This window comes from Falco rusticolus, chromosome 5 (genome assembly GCF_015220075.1).
Source record: "Falco rusticolus isolate bFalRus1 chromosome 5, bFalRus1.pri, whole genome shotgun sequence".
Classification (NCBI taxonomy): domain Eukaryota; kingdom Metazoa; phylum Chordata; class Aves; order Falconiformes; family Falconidae; genus Falco; species Falco rusticolus.
This window is the reverse complement of record NC_051191.1, coordinates 5,193,541-5,219,240: the sequence shown is the minus strand read 5'-3', so window position 1 is coordinate 5,219,240 and position 25,700 is coordinate 5,193,541. Positions and strand designations below refer to the sequence as shown.

The 25,700-nt window shown below is 41.2% G+C and overlaps 1 protein-coding gene across 1 annotated transcript; it reads right to left on the bottom strand.

Moving 5' to 3' along the window:
• Positions 1-12,379: 12,379 nt before the first annotated feature.
• Positions 12,380-25,555, bottom strand: CRELD2 (cysteine rich with EGF like domains 2). The gene is made up of 10 exons (XM_037390064.1): positions 25,245-25,555; positions 24,149-24,231; positions 23,110-23,220; positions 20,620-20,711; positions 19,400-19,576; positions 18,132-18,230; positions 16,397-16,474; positions 15,491-15,586; positions 14,492-14,632; positions 12,380-12,978 (listed from the first exon to the last, which is right to left on the bottom strand). The coding sequence occupies exons 1-10, from the start codon at positions 25,395-25,397 to the stop codon at positions 12,920-12,922; spliced, it is 1,089 nt and encodes a 362-aa protein (XP_037245961.1). The 5' UTR covers positions 25,398-25,555; the 3' UTR covers positions 12,380-12,919.
• Between the last annotated feature and the right edge of the window lie 145 nt (positions 25,556-25,700).

Here is a 25,700-nt window from a genome sequence, read left to right as displayed (position 1 = left end):
TGTGTATTAAATTTTAACTGCACCAGTCACAGACAGTGAGAATATTCATAACCTTAAAACAAAGTGTATGTGTTATTGTTTGAAGAGCATCAAGCTCACAGCCATGCTGATCTACTTGATTCAGCAAATCAGTTAAACCTCTGCTTAAATCCCACTAACTTTATGGGAAGAGGACTATGTATATGTTTGGCATCGAGTACTTTCTATTTAAGCTTTACACACTTTACTGAATAAAGATGTACTTGCATATATTAGCATGGATTTACTTTCTCTGAAGAGTGCTCACACCAGGTGGAATAAAACCCACATATACACATAGAAAACAAAACCACAAGGATTTTACACTTGAAGCAATGTATATTCCTCATACCAAACTGAAATGACATTTCTAATTATATTTGACATTTCTAGTGTATCGTTTGAATGGTCTTCATGGTAGTTACAAAGAAGAGTCAAAAAAAATAAAATTGCATGTTTAGTGTGATGATGGCTGGAAAAATAGAAGAGTTCTAAGGAGCAGAACACTGACCTCACCTTTCTTCAGGAAACAAGAATGCTGTCTGGTCTATACATATTCCAGTACATAATTCCCTCCTTGTTAATCTCCTACTTCTTCTAACTATCAAACCTTAAAAAATTAAATAAAAGGGGAAGTATATTAGACTGCGACCTTCACAAAACCATACATTTATACTGACCCAGTACATTTCCACAAGGTTTTGGGAAGAAAGAGGTAGAATTTAATTGGCTGTAGTGTGAAGTCAAGGGTCTTGTACAAAACACAGATATGCTGCACCTAATGACTCATCTGCTTTCATTAAAACTCATCTGGTTCAGGTGGTACCAGGTTGCAAATTGATCGTAAAAGTGGTTTGATTAGTCTCAGTTCTTAGATGATCTCAGGAGCTCCAGATGTGACAGCAAGAATCCTGAAGAGGTTCCAGGTGTTCCTGGCCACCTCATTGCTCTGCTTCTAATCTGCAGAAATCGTACAGCTGTGGGCAATAGGAACAACTGGTGATATAGCTGACTGGCAGAGGGAAAGACTGAAAACTGGTGAGGGAACAACAGTTGTGCTTAAAATAAACTGTGTTTGTACAGGTGAGTAATAACACAAATATATATGGTTTTTAGAGAAAGATTACGAACCTTTTAAAAATATAGGTCCTGCTTATAATGAGGTTTACAACATCCTGTCAAGTACAGTGAACTGCGCATTCGTGCCTTGTACTTTGACTAACACATCACACAAGAGGTACGTAAGCAAGAGTTTTTCTTCTTTAAGTATATTTTTCAAAGAAAAGATAAAATTCTGTTCTTCTGTGATTTGCTGAATAGGCTAGAAATCCACAACCTAATTTTTCAGTTTTGCTTGTAGTAACTTTATTTATAAATCTGTGATCCACAAGCACACAAACTTTTAATCTTTAGACATGTAATTTGTTCTATTAAAGGTAGTGGAACTGTTGATCTGAATGAAAATTATGTGTAAATGTAAGAATTCATAGAAAATTTGGATCTATCCAAGCTGGAGAAGTAGGCTGACAGGAGCCTTATGAACCTCAACAAGGACAAACCCAAATGCCTGCACTTGGGAAGGCACAGCTCCTTGCAATGATACAGGCTGGGAGCTGACAGCTGGGGAGCAGCTCTGTGGAAAAAGCCCTGGGGGCCCTGCCGGGCAGGGACAAGAGCATGAGCCAGCGGCGCCCTGGCAGCAGCAAGGGCCACCCACCTCCTGGGCTGCAGGAGCAGAGACAGTAGGTCAAGGATTCACAGCAGTGTATGGCAGGAGGGCAAGAGACAACAGGTATCAGCTGGAACAAGACAGGTTTGGCCTGAATATACAGAAAAATGTTCTGACTGCGACGACAGTTGCCAAAAGATGTTGCGCAGTCTCCATCCTTAGAGGTTGTCAAGAGTGGGTAAGGCAGCTACTCAGATCTCGTGGCTGACCCTGCTTTAGCAGACGGTCGGATGGGTGACATCCTGAAGTCACTCCCAACCTGAGTTTTCCTGTTCCCTAAGACCACATCTTCTATGACTGAGAAGATCTTAGTTGTTTGTGCTTTTGGAAAGAACGCAGCCTAGAAGAGTTATTCGAAGAAGCATACGACCTATTTATCAGTTTTACCTAAGCGCAATCCGGCCCGTATAGATGAAGAGATCACAGTTTTGGCCGCTTCCCTCAGGACTGTAACCGCGTTGGAAACCGTGGGCTCCCGAAGCAGCCACCAACCGCTTCTCGGCAGGTTGAGAGTACCCTCTGCCGGCTTCAGGCGGGCGCTGCCAGAACCTGCCGCGAGCCACGGGAGCCGCACCGCGGACAGCCCCATCGCAGCGCCGCACAGCTGTGCATCTCTGCCAGGGGCAAACAGCTGTGCAGTAATTCATCATCTACAAAGGGAGCGCCTGAAGCAACACCGCACCACGCCCGCCGCACAGCTCTCTTCCCCAAACAACTGGAATTCCAGAGCTGTCATCCCGTTAGGATGCCTGTCTTGTCAAATAGCCTGTCAAACGCCATCTGTGTGAGGAGCTTTAACATAAAAGAAAACTTATTCCGGGGACACTCTGTTTGTTTTGAACATGAACAGTGTGCAATGAATTGATAACAGAATTATGTCCTAAAAGACAGAACAGCTTGTGTCTTAATGACTCATCTTTCTCCCTTGCGAGCTCACGGGAAGAGTTTATCCAGCTCACACTGAAATCAAATTTCTTGTTGCGAAGTTGACATCAGGTAGGAAGAATTTATTTTAATCACTGCATATATTATAATGTGTAATGAAAAAAGAAAGTTACGAAGTACTTCAATTGAAAGGTGTTTATTAATCTATATATGGCACATAGGTCTATACATACCTACCTACAAAAGTATTTCTTTATAAACATAAGCATTTAGATGTATAGATGAATAAATTAAAAATGCAGCGGAGACACAATTCTTTATTTTCTAACCTGATTGCTAAGGAGAAGCTTGTGCTTCAGTCTAGGCTCTTGGGCAAAATTATTGAAGAGCTCCAAGAGATTGCCACTGATGGCGGCTACCATGCCAACCCTTTCTGGTGGCTGCTTCCTGCACCCGACAACTGCTCATTCCCTCTTCTCCATTCCCAGTGATGTGTGAGCTTTTTATTTGCCAATGCTGAGCAGCCACAGCTGACCTTGCTGTTACTTGATAAATAAATGAAACAATAACTTTCTTAAAGTATGTCACAAAGCCACTGAGGGGACACACTCATACAGTAAGAATTTTGAACTCCTCAAGAGCAAGTCACAATTGATCTTAGTATTGAAACTACATGTTTCATTGCTGCCAGGAGTTATGGCTACCCATTTCCTTTACATAACTGCACTTCATATGAAAATGTCAGCTGTTGTTTTGCTTTTCTAAATGGTAGTTTCTGGACCTCTTTGCTTCACTGCTGGAAAACGTGACATTGCTTAGTCCAGGAACCGAGTGATTCGAAAGCAGACTGAAAAACTGCATATTATGTTAAATGTCAAAGAGGAATCTCAGTTCCCCGAATCTGTTTCTCTTCCACCTTTTACAAGGCAAAGTTCTTATATAGGACCATCTTGTATGTCTGTACCTCAAATGAGGCCATGAATACACCTGCATTCAGGAGAGTTTTTATTTATTGTGCTAGTCATTAAACAGAATTACTATCAAATGAGCACCTGACAATATCTTCTGATAGATAAAATAATAGGGAATGATGGAAAAGACATTACCTCAGCAATTTCATAACTAGATACTGCATTTCCAAATGGCATAGAGCGAATAATTCCACACTAGCAAGGGAAGAATGAGATGACCCGCAAGGTCTCTCCTGTTAGAATACTAAATAATTTATTCACGCATCCCTTTTTGGGGCAGCCTTCTTTATCTAGGGGAAAAAAAAAAAAAATGTAGGTCACCTTATTTTTTTTGTTTTAAACTGTGTGTTCCTCCTTCCTCCTCCTCTTTCTCCTTTATTAAAAAAAGCGCCTTTTTTCTAAAAAAAGAATAAGAAATATTAAAGAAAAACAGTATTGTTTTGAATTAGAAATTAACTTCTTACAGGTACACAGAATGCGCAAGAATAACAGGATCCAGACCAGATTCCTCGAAGACACTGAAAAAATTATTGTGAAGCAGAACTGATTTAATTTAAGGTACGTTTTCTTTTTCCCTGAAGGACTATAAATACCCTTAGTACAGGTATGATATCTGTCAAAAAGAGGACAGAAAGTACTGGGTTTATACAGTTATTGCATATATAGTCCACCAAAATTATATACTACGTGGACATTATGTATTTGCAAAACTTGAAGTACCATCATCAAAGTATCCATAATTTCTCAGATATGCTTAGAAATACTGACATAGCAGCCCCAAGATGTATTTAAAGATGACTGTTCCAACATTAACAAATTTAACCTGAGCATTCATCTTACAGCTAGTATGAAATCCAACTTTTTACTTTTTTCCTTTTAAAAAAAAAATTAAAAAAAAATTATTTCCCTCTTGGACCTACTGTGCCCTGTGAACACAGAAGAATTTAGCAAGAGAGGAATGTTCCTCCTAGCTGCACAACTTTCTAGCTACTTACTCAAGCAGTTCCTTCACTAGTGGATGCAGTGGTAGATGTGGATCCTACATATCGAATGCTGTGATGCAAACTGGGGAATGGATGAGGATTAGGGAATGACTCCATTTAACAAAAGCAAACCAAAAAGATGACCCTCAGCCCCAAAGAGCCTACAGTTTCCCTACTGACAAAAGCTAAATTAGGAGGGTCAAATTCAAGAAAAAAGGATCATCAAGTAGAGAATATTTTTACCTCAGCAGTAGACCAACTAGTATAACCAAATACCGTATTGCCATCAAAGCAACAGCAGGATCATAACCCTTGATGTCAGGAGAGTAGACCTTGGCCTGTTCAGGGATCTGTTCGGAAGGGAAACTAAGGCAGACAGCCCCAGACAGAAGGGTCCAGGACAGCTGGTTGATTTTCAGAGATTGCCTTCTCCAATCCTGACGCATTGAGAATCAAGCAAAGGTGGCAGGAAGCTGTCATGAATGAACAAGGAGTTCCTGACTAAACTCGGGACGTAAAAAGGAACATGTGAGGTGGAAACAGGGGCAAGTGACCCAGAAGGAATACAGACACTGTCTTAGTATGAAGGGATGGGATCAAAAAAGCCAAAGCCCACCTGCAGTAGAACCAGGAAGGAATCTGAAGAGCATCAAGGGCTGCTGCAGGCATGCCTGCAGCAAATGAAAGATGGCAGAAACCATGAGGCCACTGCTGTGAGCGGGGGACCACGTGACAAAGGACACAGAAAAGGCCAAGGTACTCAATGGCTTCTTTGCTTTGGTCATTACTAGTAGGATTTGCCTTCAGGATTCCCAGGCCTGTGGGAATGTCTGGAACAAGGAAGACTCACCTGGAGGAGAATCAGATTAGGGAACATTTAATCAAGCTGGACAGACCGCAAGCCCGTGGGGCCTGATGGGACGCACCCATTGAGTGCTGTGGAGGCTAGCCCAGGCTACTGCAAAGCCATTCGTGATCAACTTTGGAAAGTCATACCAATTGGAAGAAGTTCCTGAGGACATGAAGAAGGCAAGGTCGTTGAGTGTCTGTTCCTGAAGATACTCAAACCCCAAGTAACCATGGTCCTGAGCAACAAGGTCCTGCTCTAGCTGACCCTGCTTTGAGCAGGGTTGTTGGACTAGACAACCTCTGAAGGCACATTCTGTCCTCAACCATTCTGCGATTTTGTCTCAAAATCATTTTGCTTACATTCTTGGCAGTAGAAAAGCTCAGTTTTGGTCAAGTGGCAGAATAAGTTCTGTCAGCAGCAAGTATAAGTGTGAAAGAGTTAACTGGGTCTCAGGCACATTCAGGAGACAGGTCGCCAACTTCCTTACAGTCCAACTTCAGTGGACAACCACAGCTGATGTGATCAGGACTCGCAGCTCATGGTCATAACCCCATACTAGCAAATCAGGCTGATGCTAGGCCAGGCCAGGCCCGCTTAGCTCAAGGCACAGGACACCACAGTGTGCCAGGAGCAGAGTAAAACAGTATGTATTTAGGTTTACATTACAGTTTAGAGTTATGTAATCACGCTCTCTGCAGTCTGGACTTCTAGATTCCACTCTAGGAGCCCAGCACCTACTAGGCATGAGCAAGGTGCCAACCACAGCTCTAACCTGTTCTAATGGCCAGACTTTGATGTCTACATTCTAGATAGCCAAAGTCAAGCAAGCTAGATATGTGCTCCTAGCCAAAAACACCTCTCAAACCTCCCCCACCCAGGACACGAATGAGCCTAACTTTTCATTCCTTTTACAGAAATTGCATGTAATCAGCAAGTTCCATCTACTGATGATACCTATTTCCCAAAAAAACACCCACCAAAAAAAGCCCCCACACACCTAAAAGAACACACAAACTTGTGTGACCTCACTTGTTTCTTTTGATGTGTGGCCAGGTGTAGCCTTGCACATCTGGTTGTTATTTGACCTAGTGGTTAGAGCCCTCTCAGAAAGCAGGAGAAATAAATCCAGGTCTAGGTTTCTTACGCCTCCCAGCAGATTATCCCAGGAGATTCGTCTGCCTTCCAGATTGTAGGTTTAAGAGGTCTGAATTCAACAGGATTAACAGCGACTCCTGCTCACCCCCAAGAAATTCAACAAACACAGGGTAATAAGGACATGCCCGTCATTTCAACTACTTTACATATAGCAGTGTGTGTAACACAGAACAATCAGCAGACTAGAAATTAAGTTTTATTATTCCAGCCCTGTAAGAATAAGTATTACCTTGGATACCTTTAAAAATAATTTTTAAAAAAGTTAAAACGAAGACAGTAAGGCTACATAAAAAGAGCTCTAATGCAACAAAAATACAATTTCAAAGGTACTTTCAAGTAAGAAATCTACAAGTGCAGGAAGGAGGATCTGGGAAACGCCAGGCCTGTCAGCCTGACCTTGATGCCAGGGGAGGGTATGGAGCAGATCATCCTGAGTGCCATCACACAGCACATGCAGGTAAAACCAGGGCATCAGGGTCAGCCAGCATGGGTTTATGAAAAGCAGGTCCTCCTTGATGAGCCTGATCTCCTTCTATGACAAGATGACCTGCCTAGTGGATGAAGGAAAGGCTGTGGATGCTGTCTGCCTGGACTTTAGTAAACCCTTTGACACTGTTTCCCACAGCATTCTCCTGGAGAAACTGTCTGCTCGTGGCTTGGACAGGTATACTCTGCTGGGTTAAAAACTGGCTGGATGGCTAAGCCCAAAGAGTGGTGGTGAGTGGAGTCACATCCCGCTGGCAGCTGGTCACAAGTGGTGTTCTCCAGGGCTCTGTGCTGGCACCAGCCCTGTTTAATGTCTTTATCGATGATCTGGACAAGGGGATCGAGTGCACCCTCAGTCAGTTTGCAGATAGCACCAAGTTGAGGGGGGAGTGTTGATCTGCTGGGGGGCAGGAGGCTCTGCAGAGGGGTCTGGGCAGGCTGAGCCGATGGGCCGAGGCCAATGGTAGGAGGTTCAACAAGGCTCAGTGCCGGGTCCTGCGCTTGGGTCACACCAGCCCCACGCAGCGCTACAGGCTTGGGGAGGAGTGGCTGGAAAGCTGCCTGGCAGAAAAGGACCTGGGGGTGCTGGCTGATGGCCAGCTGAGCATGAGCCAGCCGTGTGCCCAGGTGGCCAAGAACAATAGCATCCGGGCTTGTATCTGAAAGAGCGTGGCCAGCAGGACTAGGGAAGTTGTTGTCCACTTATACTCAGCACTGGTGAGTATATACACCTCAAATAACTGTGTTCAGGTTTGGGCCCCTCACTTTGAGAAAGACATCGAGGTGTGGAGTATGCCCAGAGATGGGCAATGAGGCTGGTGGAGGGTCTGGAGCGCAAGTCTTATGAGGAGCGGGTGAGAGAACTGGGGTTGTTTAGCCTGGAGAAAAAGAGGCTCAGGGGGGATCTTATGGCTCTCTGCTGCTACCTGAAAGGAGGTTGTAGGCAAGTGGGGGTGGGTCTCTTCTCCCAGATAAAACCCGATAGGACAAGAGGAAATGGCCTCAAGTTGTGCCAGGGGAAGTTAGACTGGACATCAGGTCAAATTTCACTGAAAAGGTGGTCAAGCACTGGCACATGCTGCCCAGGTTGGTGGTGGAATCGCCATCCCTGGAGGTGTTTAAAAACCATGTAGGTGTGGTGCTTAGGGGCACGGTTAGTGGACTTGGCAGTCCTGGGTTGATGGTTGGACTTGATCATCTTAAAGGTCTTTTCCAATGTAAACAATCCCATGACTCTAAGAAAGAAAATCTAATAATACTAGTGCAAAAGAAAGACTACTACATTAGCATCCATTAAAATCTAAGGGAAATATAATCTTAATTCTAAGAGAAATCTGAGGAAAAAAAAATCCTTGCAAATGCATTTGAGCTCTATCTGCAGATCATATTTGGATTAATATTGGAACTGAAACCAGAAAGTTAGATATGGTGTGAAATGGCTGAAAAAGATGAGAAAATTTCCATTTTGATCCAAGGAAGGAAAAAAAAGCAGACAGTTGCTTTGAATAACCTCAGAAGTTTCCTTTCAGAACAGATAAACTACAATCTAAGAAAATAACTCATGCCAGACTGATAGACAGGGAAGGAAAGGGAGGAGTATCAGGTCAGCTAGGACCATTATGGAGAACTGTTTTGTATTGCTGCAATGTATGATCCAGAACTGCTTGGGGTTTTTTTTTTAAAGGTTTTTTTTTTATATTTATTTTTTTTTTGTCTCTCCCCATGCATTCTTTTCAGTTAGTCACTTGTTAAGGCAGTCTTGAATTATTTGTAATGCTAACTTTGTGTTGTATTAAGAATAGTCTGAAAGCATCTTGAAAGACAAGTTGCACTCTGTCAAGAAGAATTAACATGCACGTAATGCTGTATGCACTGGGAGCTTAACATTCAAAAAGTGATTTGGTGATTTTCACCATTCTTGGTGCTTTTTCAACTTCAAATGTCAGTTCAAAGGCTAATAAAGACAATTGCCTTACTGAAGAGTACCTCTCCCATATGTACTAGCATGATGTATGATCAGTCCTTGTCAATCATAAAAAGTGTTCTGTTTGTACAATATATCCCACATGTTCTAGTGACCTCTGTCCTGATCTTGTCTATAACCTATGGACTTTGGCACATCTCCTGAGAGAATCTGAAGCCTTTCAGGTGATCTCTGACTTCCTGAATTACCTAATTCATCAAGTTTTTCTGCAAAACAGACTACTTTTACCCTACTTGTGAATGGATGGTATTACACTTTGCATAGAACTCCGTGCCTATGAGACACATGCTGGGAAATTCACACCAAAGAATAAATTCAGTATTATATCCCAATACTCACATGAAAAACATTTCAGCACATGCTTTGATTCCTAAGTTTAGACACCGCAGGAGGATTTTGGTATACATGCGGCATACTTGAGAGTGCTTTACTGGCACTCTTTAGAGCTTTAATTGAAACAAGCAGGTCTGTAGGTTTGCTTGTTCCTGGATCTTCTGTGGAGTACAGCTATAACCTTATCCCTTAAAGTGGCTAGAGAGTACCAAACCATTGCATTTCCCATTGCAAAAAGTGCTTAGTCTAAGGTTAAGAAACCCCAAAGAAGTAGCAAGGCAAACTAGCAAAAGGGATGCCATTTTTAGTTGACACTCACAGTATGAAGTTTACAAAATAATAGGCGCGAATCTGGAAGTTCAAGGTTTACCTTGGTATTTATGACAAAGTACCTAACCAATACTTCACTTAGGCATAAATCTTGTTTGTGGGATCTCTCATATCACTTGAGGTATTTACTAACCTATTCATATAATTGGACATGAGACCTGTAATTCCAGGCAACCCTAAGTACAAAGTCTTATACTACAAAACGAGATCTCCCTACAAGGTAATGAAAAATTTAATGGGAACAGCTCGCTTTTTTTTAGCGCTAGGCTGTTGACACATGCAGTAGAAAGCGTTCCTACCCTGGACTGGTTTAGTTAACCCAAAGTACTTGGCATGCACTCTGTTTCTGCTAATCAGTTTAAATCCTGCTCCCCCATCCCCCTCACTGATTATGAGGGGCAAAACCCAAAACAGCCGAGAGTCCAGTTTAAGGTTGGGGGTTGGTGGTGGGGAGGAATAAATCAAATCAAAATTTTTATTTCCAACCTTAGTAATCACAGTCTGAAGCAGTAAAATGAGGATACAGAATAAAACCAGAGGAGAGAGGACTAACTCCTTAGAAACTCAGCACTGAGAGGCATAAAGCAGTAGCATAGTGTCAAGTATTTATCAATTATGCAACTTGGTCAATATTCCTTCAGAGAAAGCTCTAAATATTTGAACTTACCCTTCTGGGCCCCTGACTTAGCAAGTTTATTCAAAATGATTCAACGCAGAGCAACAGGTACTAACAACTGGGGGGCAGGAATTGATGTCAGAGAATTGATGAAAAATATATTAGTGACTACTAATACCCAGGTACCACATCCATATGTTTCCTAGGAAACAACACTACAATGGTTCTACTGTTGTAATGAAAGGCTGAAAACATTATTCTCTGGAACCGAACAACAGTTTAGTTGCAGCGGACTATTCTCATTGCTTTTGCAGGTTAGACTAGGAAGAGTTTCTCCTCTCTCTCACCAAAGAAAAAACAAACTCTTGAAGTTTTTGTTTTCATTGCTTCATCCCAGAGTTGAGCTTAACTAGAACAGATTCAGTTAGGGCTTTTTGTCTAGAGCTTTGGGTGGGGAGGAACTGGAAAGTAAATGCTTCCACAGTGTAGTTAAGAACTTCACCAGGTATCCCCCTGACTCCCAACTAACTTGAAGGGAGCTTAGAATACCAAGTTCTTCTTCATATGAGGAAACATTATTTCAAGTTTGTAACGTTAATAGAAGAGTTTGTACTTGAGAGACAATTCTGCTGATCATGAGCTGACGGCAGTTCTTAAACAGAACTGACATTTCATATTACTATTAACAAGGACCATTTTGTCCATTATGTGGAACACCAGGGAGTTAAGTGTCAGTGACTGAGCGACAATGACAAACTACCCTCCTATAAGATCCTTAAAGCCTATTATTACTAACCGGCTACACATGTACTAAAAAAACCCTAAAGATCCTCCAGCTGTATTCCCTGTGCTCCCCAAACTGCCTACTTTTTCCTCCTTTTAATTTAGCACTTACTAAATAAAACACCTACCCTACAACTTGCAAGATACATGGCACATAGTCCCATCTCTGGCAATTGCAGCTGAGAAAGCAATGAAGTTTTCATTCTCAGACTGGCAAATTAAGAAACAATAAGATGTAATAGCTGAAGGAAAATAAAGAAAATCGTTACAGATACTTCAGTAATTCTGGGTATTTAAACTACAGCACACAAGATCAGCTTAGACAGGTTTTAACATAAGAATCCAATGGAATCCTTTCACAGAAGTATCTATTGCTGTCCCTAAACTGAACCGTGACTTAGTCTGAACAAAGAAGTCTTCAGTAGTATACAAGTGTTTGGCCTGCACTGCCCAACAGGTCAATCCTGTTCATACCTTTTTTTTTTTTTTAACTTCCCCTTACCTCAGGATACTGTTTCTAATTTCTTCATAGCCAAGCCCAAAATATGCTGCTCTTAGCTGTATTCTGCAATCCCACCTTCTGTTCCCTGTATTCAGCATTGCAATGTATTCCAAACCTCACTCACTTCCGTCAGACTTCTAAGTACTGGGGGTCCTTCGCTTATTTACAGCTGTGATGGGCCTGCAAAATATAAGAGTTTTAGCTCTTTATCTGCCTTTTAAGCTTAGGGACCACATGTAGGAAGTTGTGTCTATGCTGTGCTTATTATCTTTGCCTCTAAAATGGCAAAAGAGATAAAATAAACTGATCATAGTATGCTTGCTCTGAAAAAGACAGGAAGCTATTACATGCAGCAGCAGACTGTAGTTAGTCGTGTATCCCTCAGTCCCAGCGTACTTGCGTAACATCTGGGAGCTACCGAGTACAGGTGTTAGCCAAACCTACTTTTCATCACTGTATAAAATAATTCATGTACTTTATGCAAGTATCTGCAAGAAAGACTTAAGTTTCCAAAGGTAGGAAGACAAGTTTGACATAATTCTTTCTTCAGAGGAAAGTGTGTGTTTGTTGTGTTTTTCTTTCTTCTTTTTTATTTTCCCCTCCCCATATACATTCCAGTACAACTGAGTGCTGGAATTCAGTGCTACATTGAAATACAGTGCTTACAAGGTTCTTTTTTTTTTTTTTTCTTCTTTTCTTTTTTTTTTTTTTTTCCACTGCCTAAATGAAAAACAGACATCACAACCCAGCAAGGTACTAACACCTTAAAAAATTTTAAGGCACATTCCAACAAAATAAACTTTTATTGAATGCAGTATTAGGCATTCTATTTCATTTAAGGGAGCAGTGCCTCCCCCCCAAAGAGATTCCCTTTGACAGTTTCTGAAAGCTGTATTTCAGTTAAAGAAATATTTCTCACGTCAAGAAACAACAAACTTGAGTCTAAATTTTTCTTGATTTATGAAGTGCAACTAAGTCCTTCCAACTGATGATAGTTTTCAGTAGGCACTAGAAGGAGAGGCCTGCAATTTGTTTGCAATTGCTGGGAACAGTGTTATGTTAATTCAAATTTTGTACCAACCCATCTAGAGTATTGTTCTTGAAGAATTATATAAAAAGTGCCATTTGAGAATAAAGAAATGCAGCTTAAAGAGCAGTTTATCACCATTTAAAAAACAAAATCTTAATGGCAACCTGCATATTTAATACCATTTCCACAGTACGTCAGCTAGCAGAGGCTTAGTCCAATAATTTAGAACTTTAGATAGGAATGTCTTTTCATTCTGAATGCCGATCATAAGTCATCATGTCCAGTAGGTGATGGCTCAGTTATTCCACTCTGTACTTCCTCTCCTGTGAAATTAAGTATCATAATTAAAATACAAATGTATTATTATACAACATAACTTTTGACATTAGGAAATTTTTAAACAGAAACCCAAATCAACATATTTATCAAGACTAGAGAAGCAATGAAACCATTCTCCTAGTCTATAAGCTTATTGGTTTTGTGTGGGGTTTTTTTTTTTCTTTTTTTCTAGATGCAAACAAAACATTTCAAATAAACTGGTACGACATTGTTAGTGGAAGAAAAAAGCAGCATAGCTGTTTCTATTCTAAGCTTTTGTTTTCAGCTATTCACAGTGACCTTCCTCCTTTTCACATGACCTATCAAAAGAAATTCTGGTATTTAAAAACAAAAAGCAAGTATTACTCAGAATTGTTTTCTATAGTGCAAACTACTCAGTTCAGATGTTAAAAGTGCCTTTAAAAAAGCTGAGCAATTTTATTATATCAGCAAAAGCATTAACCTAAGGAAAAAGCCAAGCCAATTTGTCAACTTCTCATTTTGCTGTTATTATCATAAAATGTCAGGCCACATTTAAAAAAAATCATAGTAACTGCGTGAGCACCTGCACAGGAAAAGCATGGAACTGATTTTAAAGAACTACTAACAATGAGTACTGAAAGTGTAAGGTCTGAACTGAATGGCCTTGAGTAGCAATGCTACACAGATCTTTACAACTTACTAGTACAAGATGGAAAAAGCAGTCTTGGGGGGGACACAGAAAAACCCAAACAAACTAAGAAGTAGAAAGAAAATAAAAGGTATGAAATTGAGCATCTCTCATGTATTCTCCTACAACCTTTACTGCAAAATAATCCTGTCTTCCACTTTGGAATTATAAAAAAAAAGCCTTGACAAGAGTAATGAAACACTAATGAACATAACTCTGCCCATAATGTGTCATACATCCTAGAGCAAATTACACATGAATTTCTTGACTGAAGATATAGATTAAGTCAAGCAAAATGGATCCCTACTACTGAAAGATAGATGTCTTCTCCATATTCACCTTCACACCAGCTCTGCCACTTACGGGATCACAAAACAAATAAATTCAGCTCATTCATCCAGCAAAAAGTTCTGCTTAATCTTCTGAGATTTCAGTGAGTTGAAGCAGCTGGCATGCAATCAGATAAACTCTTGAGCCATTACAATTAACAATAAAGGAAAAAAAGGTGGGGAGGAGGAAGACGTCCTTTTTGTCATAGCAGTAATCTGCTAGTTCACTTCATGTAATGAAGCTAGACACTTCAGTGACTTGCAAACACAACCGTAAGTAAAAAAATACCAACACATGAACAAGACAGACATTTAAAGATTCCACTATCTTTAAGCAAGAAAGCGTGCATGTCAGAATGTGGCCTACACCACAAACTACTTGACATAGACCACAGCAGTAGAAAGATCAGGAATTATACAGGAGAGTTTACATGCAACTAGACCCTTTGACAGAAATACAGCTCCAAGTTGTCAATACAGACTGTTTTTCAAAAAATCTGTCACTGAAAAGCCACTTGCCTGTTTTTACAGTTTGAACACACGTTCCGTCCTTATCTTCAAACCCTTCTGAACATACACACTTGTAACTACCTGAAGTATTAACACAGTCTTGATTCTCTTTCACACAGACCTTTTCAGGAAGGCTACATTCATCTATATCTAGAGACAGGATAGGGAAAGAAAGAGTCCACTGCTGTTATCTTGTTATAAAACTTACTTGTATTCAGTCATATAAACAAAATTCTATTCAAACATAACAAACACCGAGGAGCAGAACACTGCTTCAACAGATTTAACTTTTGTTAAAATAATCTGTTATGGTTCTTCATGATTTAGACTGTGCTTCAAATTTATTCAGATACTACTGTTTTTTTATGTTTTGCAGGCCCCTGTGTGGAGAAATGAATTAAGCAACGGTACTTGTCTTAACCTACTGAAGAGTTCCCACAGCCATTTTCTATTGATGCCATCAAAGTACAAGTAAAGGGAAGGGAGTCTATAAATACTACATCAGAGTTAACAGCTACTTCAGATTGTGCGTACCTTCTGATCTTCCCCAGAAAGAAACTCTAATTTCACTCTTTTTACTATCACTTCACATAAAAAATCATTATGAATTAGTATCGTTTGAACGGACATTAATGAATTAACAGGAAGGCAACAGAAGCTACATTATGCTCCTGCCTTTCTGTTACAAAATAAATACAGATGCACACTTCTAATGAAGTAGTAGATAACCGACAAGAGACTCGTGTATTTGTTTCCTGAATCTGCTATAAAATACTTTGTTCCTTTTGTAGGAGTGTTTCACCTTTAAGCCCTGTCATGCCTATTAGCTCAATAATATAAAGGAAGTTATAAAGCAAGTCATTGCTGCTAATACCAAAATGACTGGGTTCATTTTGATAGGCTTGAAAACTGGAGCAGACAAACATGCATGTACTTAACAGCTCCCAAGCGTGGCTAACCAAAAGTGAGCCAACTGGTGTTCTACCATGTACTGCCAAATCCACCAACCTGTACACTTTTCATCTTCCTTCATGTATCCAGATGCGCAGGTCTTACACTTGTCAGAACCTTCCCCTGTGCAACCTACACAGCTGGCATCACACGCTAAAGATAAAAAAAATTTAAGTATAAAAATTCTTGTATCTGCTGCTTAAAGTACCACACTTAAAGTCAGTCATCTTAGCCACACAAGGAATCACAGAATGGTTTAGGTGGGAAAGGACAAAGCCTGCCTAGTTTTAACCGCCCTGCCATGGGCAGGGACACCTTCCACTAGACCAGGCTGCTCAAAGCCCCATCCAACCTGGGCTGAACACTTCCAGGGATGGGGCAGCCACAGCTTCTCTGGGCAACCTGCTCCAGTGTCTCACCTGTAAAGTATGTCTGTATCACCTCACAGTAAAGAATTTCTTCCTAATATCTAATCTAAATCTACCTTCTTTCAGCTTAAAACAGTTATCCCTTGTCCTACTGTCACTACACACTCCAACAAAGAATCCCTCCCCACCTCTCCTGTAGGCCCCCTTTAGGTACTGGAAGGCTGCTATAGTCCCTGAAGCCTTCTCTTCTCTAGGCTAAACAACCTCAGCTCTCTCAGCCTGTCCTTGTAGGAGAGATGTTTCAGCCCCCAATCATCTTTGTGGTCCTCCTCCAGTCCCATAGAAGCAAGTCCATGTCTTCGTTATTCTGGGGGGGTCCCAGAGCTGAGCACAGTGCTCCAGGTGGGGTGCCACAAGAGCAGAGTAGAAATACCCAGAAATCTCTTGCTTTCCTCATAAAATAGGTCCAAAGCCTCATCCTCCCCATGCCCAGTCAGGACTGGACCACACTATACTAAAAGCCTGGTATCATGCCCTTTCTAGCATTACATTAGGATTCTAGATGATAAAGTGCAATAGCAGATTAAAAAGAAACCTTTGCATGAGAAAGATCCATCTGTGTTCAAACAGTACTGGTGATCTTTGCAAGGAGAAGTAGCACACTCATCTAAATCTGAAAGATAAAAAGTGATGTTACTTAAAATAGTAGTCACGATTAAATAGCCAGATTAATACTTCAGAACTTTGCTCTGAGATCTCTTAAGAACTGGCCCCCAGAAGCTATAAACTTCAACTGACTGCAATGAGAGTAATTGTTACAGTGAATTCAGAATCAGATATGCAACACGTCAGACACATGAGTAACATGGTAACATACACCATTTTGTTCAGCTTCAACTTACATTAACAAATCAAAACTGATCCTCAGAAGATATTTTGTGATGACAGTAACAGACATACCAGAAACTCAAGAGTTCAAATTAAATAAAACTTCCAGAATACCTGCCCATCCTTGTCATTTTCAAGTCAGTGTTTTGCATGCATTTATGCTTTTTATACAAATAGCATAACAAACAAGCAGACAGACTCCTCTTATGGAATACTGTTGATTTCTCTACTCCTGTATTACCAAACTATGGATCTTTTTTAAGTATTAAAAAAGTTACACAAATGTATACACATACACTGTTTACTTTTCAACACAAAGCAAATTGGAGAGAACGCCAGGTTACGGTTAGGACCAGTCAAGCTGAAAACCAGTTTTACCTGGGAAGTTAAAATATGCCAGTCTTGTCATTTCAAGGAAAAGGCACAACAGTATTCAAAACTAAAAGTCAGACAGAGAAAGGCTATTTCAGTCTCCTTGCTATCTATTTCATCATGCTGCTGCAGACATAATACGTACTAATTACTGAACCAATTTATACTTTGTCAATTGCAATGGTTTGGAAAAAAAACAGCTGCATAGAAGACAATACTAGATCATCTTAAAAATGCTCTTAGAAGTGTTCAGCAGCTGCCTAAGCAAGTACCACAGGAGCTGCAATTCAAGTCCTAGTTCTCATTATCACTTTTAAGAAGCAGTGTTCACATAACTTCTAAGATACTGTTCCCAGACATCATGTTAAGGGTCTTTAATGGGACCCATTCAACCAGTCAGACAGAATGTGTTACTCTTCCCGTAGTGCCTCCCTGCATTGGGACTATTTTTATTAATGGGTTTTTCCTTACATGTTTCACATATACCTCATAAACCAAGAGAAATGCTAAGTTAGAAACAGGTAAGAAAATAATGGAAGTACTGAGCTTAATGTCTCCTGGCATTTCCCTCCAGTAATAGGAAGAGTTAGTGGGCCTGACTTTTAGTGAAATATTTGAACTCTTGCAGGGCCGAGCATTTATAAACATAGAGTAATCTGAAGATAATTGTGCAATTACTACAAAATATGTAGATAAGCTGAGAGAAATCCTCCAGTAGTTGATAAAGTAGTTAAAAATCAAGAGCAGAGCACTGTTTAGCATTCAAATCAACACAAAAAATGTGTTTTAAAAGGAACAACCTATTTGCTGCTATCTGTACTCCACTAAATTAAAAAGAAACACAGTGAACAGTTTGATAAAGACAACTATATTCACCAGGCAATCAGTGGGGATGAAATACTGCTTTCCTGCAACATGAAACAAGTTAGGAAAAGAGAGACTATGATCTATAAAAATCTAAACTGACAGAACACTTCCATAAAATACAGTAAAAGTCAATGTGAGGTCATCTAGCCTCACTAGATAACATTGCTACAAAACCTGTTTGAAGTCTACCAAACATTACTCACCCACACAAGCTGCTTCTTCATTTTTAATCCAGCCTTCTTTACAGTCCTGGCAGTCCTTGTCACTTGAACCAGTACAAGTTTTACAGGCAGTGTGGCAGGCTGAGGTAAGAGAAAACTACAATCTGAGTTTTGCTGAGAGATTCCAAGGCAAGTTTGGGCACACAAATTCTCAAAGAAAACCCTATTTAGTATCTTCTGGAAGCTATCTTATTTTAGCAGCTTGACCCTCCCCACTAACAAGATTAAATCTTGATGTGATGGAGGTATCATTTACAAAACCGCAACTCTATCCTAAAAGCAACCAAAAAACCCAAAACAATCCCAACTCACCCACCCCCCAAAAAAAAGCCAGAAAGCCAAACCTGGCAATTACAGTCATCTGCACCACTTAAAACAGTGCCATGAAACTCTAGTGACTAGAACTACACGAGACTCCACACTCCCACCTAGCAAATCCTCAGGCTACTTCATCTGCCACTAACCACAAGCGCAATGTGTGAAATAATACTAATCTGAAGAATTTCAGAAGGAAACATACTAGAAATCCAGTTGCATATGCATATTTATATATACATATCTATATAAAAATTACATGCATAAGCAACACACAAATATAATATATGCATGTTATAGATTGTAATATAAAATAAATCATACAGAATCATACAGCCAAAAAGCCAACACAGATTGTGTCGAAAAACAATCTTATCAGACCCCGTGGATTTAGTTGCTGCAGAATCTCATTCAAGATCTAAAACCAGAAGCAAATCTGCCTAACTTAAAAAGTTTTCTCCTAGAACCTGACTCGTTTCAAAAAATCTACATAGTCCATAGTACAATTCAGCTGTTTCCATGCCCATTTACTCCATCCAGTTAAGCTTATCTAAGACATGAGGAAAAGCTAGCTTTCAAAGTAGTCCCCTATGCAGCGATTCTAGCTCATTATTTTTGTATAATACTTGGGGGCTACGGGCGGGGACAAAGCTTGCTCTCCCTCCCTCATGACACAGATGAATTCCGCTTCTCAATTTAAAGGAGGGAGCTATTGGGGTGTGGGGGGTGGAGTGGTGTGCGTGAAGGCAGTCTGGACAGATGACTTAGCAAAACCTTAGAATTTCACCAAACTGACATGTCGTTTCTGGTTAAAGCCGAGTAACAAAACTGTAACTTTTTTGTTTTCACATTTGTCAGTTTCAATTCTTTCTAGTTTTGTTTACAAAAAATGAAGAAGGAAGGCAAAGATCTAAGCACCTGTCAAAAACTGTTACCTGTACAAACAGAATGCGTCTCGTTTCTCAAGGAACTGAAGTAACCATTAGAACAGTCCAAACAAAAGTCTCCAGTGTACTCCTTGTTACAGCTACATGAGCCATCTCCACCTCTGGTACCATCACCATCACAGTGGCCATTTCCATGGCAAGGTCTTTCTGATCCACCACGACAAGCTAAAAAGCATCAAAAATACTTTAAAATCAGATGTTAAAGGAAATTACTTCCTATTCTCAGCCACAAGCACCTGAAATCCCTCCCTCTTCAGAGGCAGTAAAATGTAAACAAAACAAAACAAAACCAAACAAGCAGTCACACAAAACCAGGATGTAATTTCCAACATCTTTTTTCCTTTGAGAGCAACTGAAGGGTTTGCCACAAGGAATGCTCAGTAATGCATTCAAGTATAAGAGTAACTCAAAACAATCTCCAGGGAAGTTTAGCTATAAATTTAATTTTGTGTAAACACCATAGCTTAGAATTTTATCTATTTTCCTAGCTTCCTGGCTAAAGTTAGTATCTTTATTTATTCTGGATTACTGAGGATGTTCACACTACAGTTGGAAAAAAACTACTAGCAATCATTTAGATTAATACCAGGAATTGGCACTTAATTTTTAACAATATAAGAGGCCAAAGCCAATCTCTAATAAGGTGCAAGGGTTTAGAGATTTATAAATTGTACAAACTTCAGGGGTCAAAATACCTCCTTTACTATTTTTGCATCAAAGACCTTAGTTTCACCTAATTGCCTCCCACCTGCTTTTATCCAATTTTTCCCATTGCTTTTTTAACTAATCCTCAGCTGTGAATTTCTTCATTTAATCCCCAACAGCATTTTGGCCATTCTACTCTTGAAACTGGTCAAGGACTGTTGTCTAAATAGCTTCTGAAAGGCCACCTAAACAATAAACTTGATGTCACAGAGAGGCTCCAAGCATGGGTCAGATGTGGATGTGAGCATCAGATCAGATGGATTCTGCACATGAAAGTAACCCTTGATAACTTTGTACAGTATTTCATGCCCAGAAAACTACTCTCCAGGCAGGATGCTCGCAAGGCAGCTACCTAACTATCAGGCAGCTGGCAGGTACATACTACACAGTACCTGGTATCTCATGCAAAACACCGATACTTCATGTATTTGTCCATGTTATGAAAGACTGAAACAGGCAAAAAGAACGTTATCTGCTACTGTATTTTTCAAAAGAAAAATTACCGAGGCAATCTGGTCCATAAGTTCCAGCAGGACAGCAAACTTCTATTGTTTCTATGCAAAACCACTTAAACAAATCAGGATACTTCTTCTTTCTGTATATGAAAGACATCAATTTATCAATAAAAAGAACAAAGATTCTTTAAAAGCCAACCAGTGCAACTGAACCTACACAATCCAGTAGATTAGTCTATCACACATGACAAATTACAAACGTATCTTTTCTATCTCTCTATTTATTTTCTATTCTGAAGATGATCTTATTTCAGGAACCATTTTCTAGAAGTCGTCCTCCAATATGGGATGAATTTACCTTTTAAACTACTACAATACGATTAACATACTCAAATTTTATAGATTAAGTTTAGGAAAGATGTGAAATAAGAGCAACCAATAAAATCAATTCGTCTTGATAGGTACACAACACCTTTTTGTATTTTAACACCCAATTTTTAGGGAAGGTTATATATATATAGTTTACAGTCTTGTTTACTCCTTCCTCTTAAAGATAACTGCTGCATCTTTGTCTCAACTGTGCAGAAGATAACCCAGGAACCATATTAATGTTTGCTCAAATTACTGTCAAACTGAGGACAGCTGCCTGTTAAATTCTCCTCTTATTTTTAGCATAACTCAAGTATTATTTTAGAAGGCTATTTTTTAACATTAAGAAGTTAGTTATGTGCTACTCTAGCACTAGCACACACACACCCAATTAACAATGAATTCGCTAGATATTATTTTGCAAGCAAGCATGAGGACTACTACAGTTCTAAACAACAATGGACAGATCTCAGTATCACACTGATGCTGAAGTCAAAGGCTTAGATACTCTGTAGCCCAACAGAAGTCTTCAGCAATTCCCGAGGCACGTACAGCTTCTCTTTCCAAACTATTACATCTGGCTATATTGACTCCAAAGCTTAGGCCCTGAAAAGTAAATTTACTGGGTACCACATGTAACGTAACACCTTGTGAAAAGGCATCAAAAGGTATTCACAGACAAAGAAAATGTCTTTGGAAACTACCACGGAAACAGAATGACATTCAGGTATCACAGGTTAAAGGACAGAAGGCAAAGTTAATCAACTGCACTCAAAAGATCTATTAAATACAGAAACTATCAAAAAACCCAATGCATTTTATGAATGGTTTTGTTTATTTTAGGAAGTCTACTTTGTCAAATTCTCCACTTTAAGACTCATTTCTTTCTCATTCTGCAAATTTAAGACTCTGGGTTGCACAGCTTGCCTTTCTGGAAGGCATGTCCTATGAAGAGCAGCTAAGGACTTTGGGCTTGTCTAGTTTGGAAAAGGAGGCTGAGGGGCAACCTCATTCCTCTCTGCAGCTTCCCGAGGAGTGGAGAAGCAGGTCCTGATCCCTTCTCCCTGGTATCCAGTGATAGGACACATGGGAACGGTTCAAAGCTGTACCAAGGGAGGTTCAGACTGGACACTAGGAAGCATTTCTTTACTGAGAGGCTGGTCAGACAGTGGAACAGCCTCCCTAGGCATGGTTGATGTCCCAAGCCTGTCAGTGTTTAAAAGGCACTTGGACAATGCCCTTAACAACATGCTTTAACTTTTGGTCAGCCCTAAAATGATCAGGCAGTTGGACTAAATGATCGCTTCCAACTGAAGTATTCTATTCTATGCTAGTCTAACATGCCAATTGAAGGGAGCAGAATAAAGTATACACAATCCTGTATAGTTAGGTAAAAGGATATAAAAAGCAATAAAGCAGTCATTAAGAGCAAAGTGAGTTATCAAAATTCCCTATCCAGTTATGAAATGTTATAATGGCTGTTTACCCTATTGAATTCCAGCTGATTGGGAATGCTGACAGTCTAAAGTAGTTAAAAAAAAAAATACTTAGAAGAAACATGATTTGAAATTGGAATAAAAAAAGATCTTAAGAGATCTAAATTCTACAATGCCATCCTTTCGCTAATTATAACAGTACATAAAAAGCTTAGCTGTAACAGAAATCACAGGCTAGCTTAGAAAATAGAAAAGTCAGCTGCTACAATACCATCCTCAAGAGTTTTGAGTTCTAGACTTATTAGAAGCAACTATTTCTTTGATTGCCAACAAAATAATGTTTCAGAAAAAAAAGCAAACAAACAAAAAACCCACAAGAACCTGAGAATCCCTTGCAGTTTTATGACAAAGGAAAACAAAAAAGTAAACCTCAAACTTTCCAGTATTAGTTTGCCTCAAAACCCCAGTGGTAACTGAGTAGACAGTATAGGAGAAGCAAGACTGGATGTTTTGGTGTAACACTTCCAGAACTGAAAACAAAAAAGTACACAATACAGCAGCACATGCTATTAGAAGTCAGCCTGAACCTACCTGCACTCAATGGCAACTCCTGAAGGACAATGCAGAATCACCCCTAGTGCTATTGTTCAGGCACAAGATTTAACATTAATTGTTCATCCTCTTCGATAACTTTACCCACACAAAGATCTCCACAAAAAGATTTGATACTTACAGTTTGAACCACCATTTCTCTATATGTTCTTCATGCTCTTCTACCATGTTATTACATTCAAAGTTACTACTGTCGCACAGGTTCTCTATGATCTCTACAAGACGAATTTCGCTGCAAGTGGAGAATGCAAACCGTAAGTTTAACTTAAACATTTGACACCACTCAAGACATGACAGAGATGCTAGACTTCCAGAAGCCTAGATACTTTATCAGTTTACTGTGTGTTCTGAATTAATCCCAAAACAAAGCAAGTATTAGAATAAAGAACTAATGAACATCACTTCAAGCAGAAAAATTAGAAGGATGTCCACAAGAACCACTTTGGCTTGCTTGCATTTATTATGTCTGCAGATTGTAGACCGACAGATTTTTAGCTTTCTGGCTAATTTTGAGTGCAGTATTTTTCTCTTAAGTTCAATGATACATTTCACGTATTGTCCATACTTGATACAAGCCCATGAAGCTCACTAACCCAAGTTTAGAAATCGCACCCTTACACCTCAATGCTCCAATTAATATTAAAAAGTGAATTTGAAATTTGGAAGAAAGATATTAGATCACTTTGCTCGGTAATCAAACATGTATACAAGAGTACTGTAATCTGCACCTTTTCTAGTTTTCTGTTTGGCACTGAAATAGTGACAACTCTAGGGAGCAGATACTGCTTTAATTCTAAAACAACTATTGCAATGCTCCACACCTTTTATGACTACTAATTAACTATTGACCATTATTTGAAATAACAATTTTAGGGTTTTAATAGGTAAACAGAAAAAAACCTATTGCGACCAATGTTGGTATTTACTTTTGTTGCTTTCACAAACAAGGCAAATAAAGGCAGTAATAAGGAGGCTTCAGTCTTTACTGTAATCTTTACGTTATAACGTAATGTTACCTTTTAAGCAATAAGAATTTAAGGCTTGGACATGTGAAACTTTAGCTGCAACATTCAATATTTAAGTCCAGACAAACACCAGTACACTCAAGTAATGCAGTGGACATAAAACATAGCTGAATGAGATGCACTGAGATAGCTCACCTGGACTCATACTTCGACAGTGTCTTCTCTTCCCAAGCAGTGTTCCCACCACCAAAGTTCTTTTTAGCTGTATCTGCTAATCCCTACAAATGAAAAGTACAAAAAGAGCGTAAGTTGCAGAGTTTGTTTCTCAAAAATTAAGGGCAATAGTAAAGGTTTATACAAAAGTTGTGAAAAGTGCCACGCAGAAACTTTGGTAAAGCTCTGATGCTACTGATCAAACTGTTAAGTGAAAGAAACAGCTAGTAACAACATGAGAAGTGAGAAAGCATATGTTACAGCATAACAGGACTGAATTTTCATAATGCATAAACAAGGCCTTGTTACAGTCTCCACTTATGCCGGGCACCATACACGAACAAAACTTTACACCCTTCTTTAAGTTCTCAGGAACTTTGTTCATCAGTTGAACAGCACCTCTACTTCTGTTTTGACAGCACTTTGCCCAAATTTCACCGTGTTGTAACTTCAACGCACAACTGTAATTCACCACGATCGACACAACTTCCCCAAGTCACAGTCAGTACCTACGGAACCATCGCACCTTACAAAAGCCACCCGCTGCACGTCAAGCGGCCCAGCAGCCTACAGCAGCGAGCGCACACCCAAGGCACGTCAGAGCACCGGAGACAAGCCGAGGCCGCCCCTCGCTGCCGACACAGCCCGCACTGCCACGGCGCAGGGCCGCTGCCAGCGGACGCGGAATCTCCGGGGGCCGCCGCCCGCACAGCCAGCCCCGGCACCGAGCCATCGCCGGCAGCAAAGCCCAACCGGCTCCGCGGCCCAGCGGCTGCAGCCGTTACCGGAGCCGGGCGCGGACCGCTGCCGCCCGTCAGCCTGGCCAAGCGCTGCTGCCGCTGACCGGGCACCCGGCGGAAGCGCTCCCCGAGTCCGGGCGCGGGGCTCCGAGCTGCGGGGCGTAACGCCGGGCAGCCCCGGGGGCCGCAGACCCGCACCGCGCCCGACGGGCAGCCCCTCAGAGCGGCGGGCGCCGAGCGGCCTGCACCGCTGCCGCCGCGCCTCGGGCTGCCGGCGAGACCCCCCCTGCCGCCCCCCTGCCCCACGGCCCGGCCGCCGCCGCCCCCCCGCGGCCCACCTGGTTGAACCTGTCCACGATGCCCCGGCAGGTGGAGCACGCCAGGCGCCGCCGCTCGCCAGCGCCCAGGGCGGGCGGCAGCGTCAACAGGGCAGCGCAGAGCGCCAGCCACAGGGACGCCCGGCCCGGGCGAGACACGGGGCCCGGCCTCATGGCGAGGGGAGCCCCGGGGACGCGGAGCGGGGCCGCCCCAGCCGCCGCACCGAGCCCGCGTCAGCGCCGGCCGCGCGCAGCGCGCTCGCCCCGCCCCGGCCCCCGTAGCGACCGGCCCGCGAGCCCCATTCAGATTTCCGCGTCTGCCCCGCGCACGCCCCGGCCGCAGGCGCGCGTTGGCGGCGGCGGGGGAGAGCAGGGACGTGGCCCAATCGGCGCCCGCCACGCTCCGGACCAATCGGAGCCCCCCGCGTGCGCAGGGAGCCGAGCAGGGGGCGTGGTGGGGGGCGGTCTGAGGGGGCA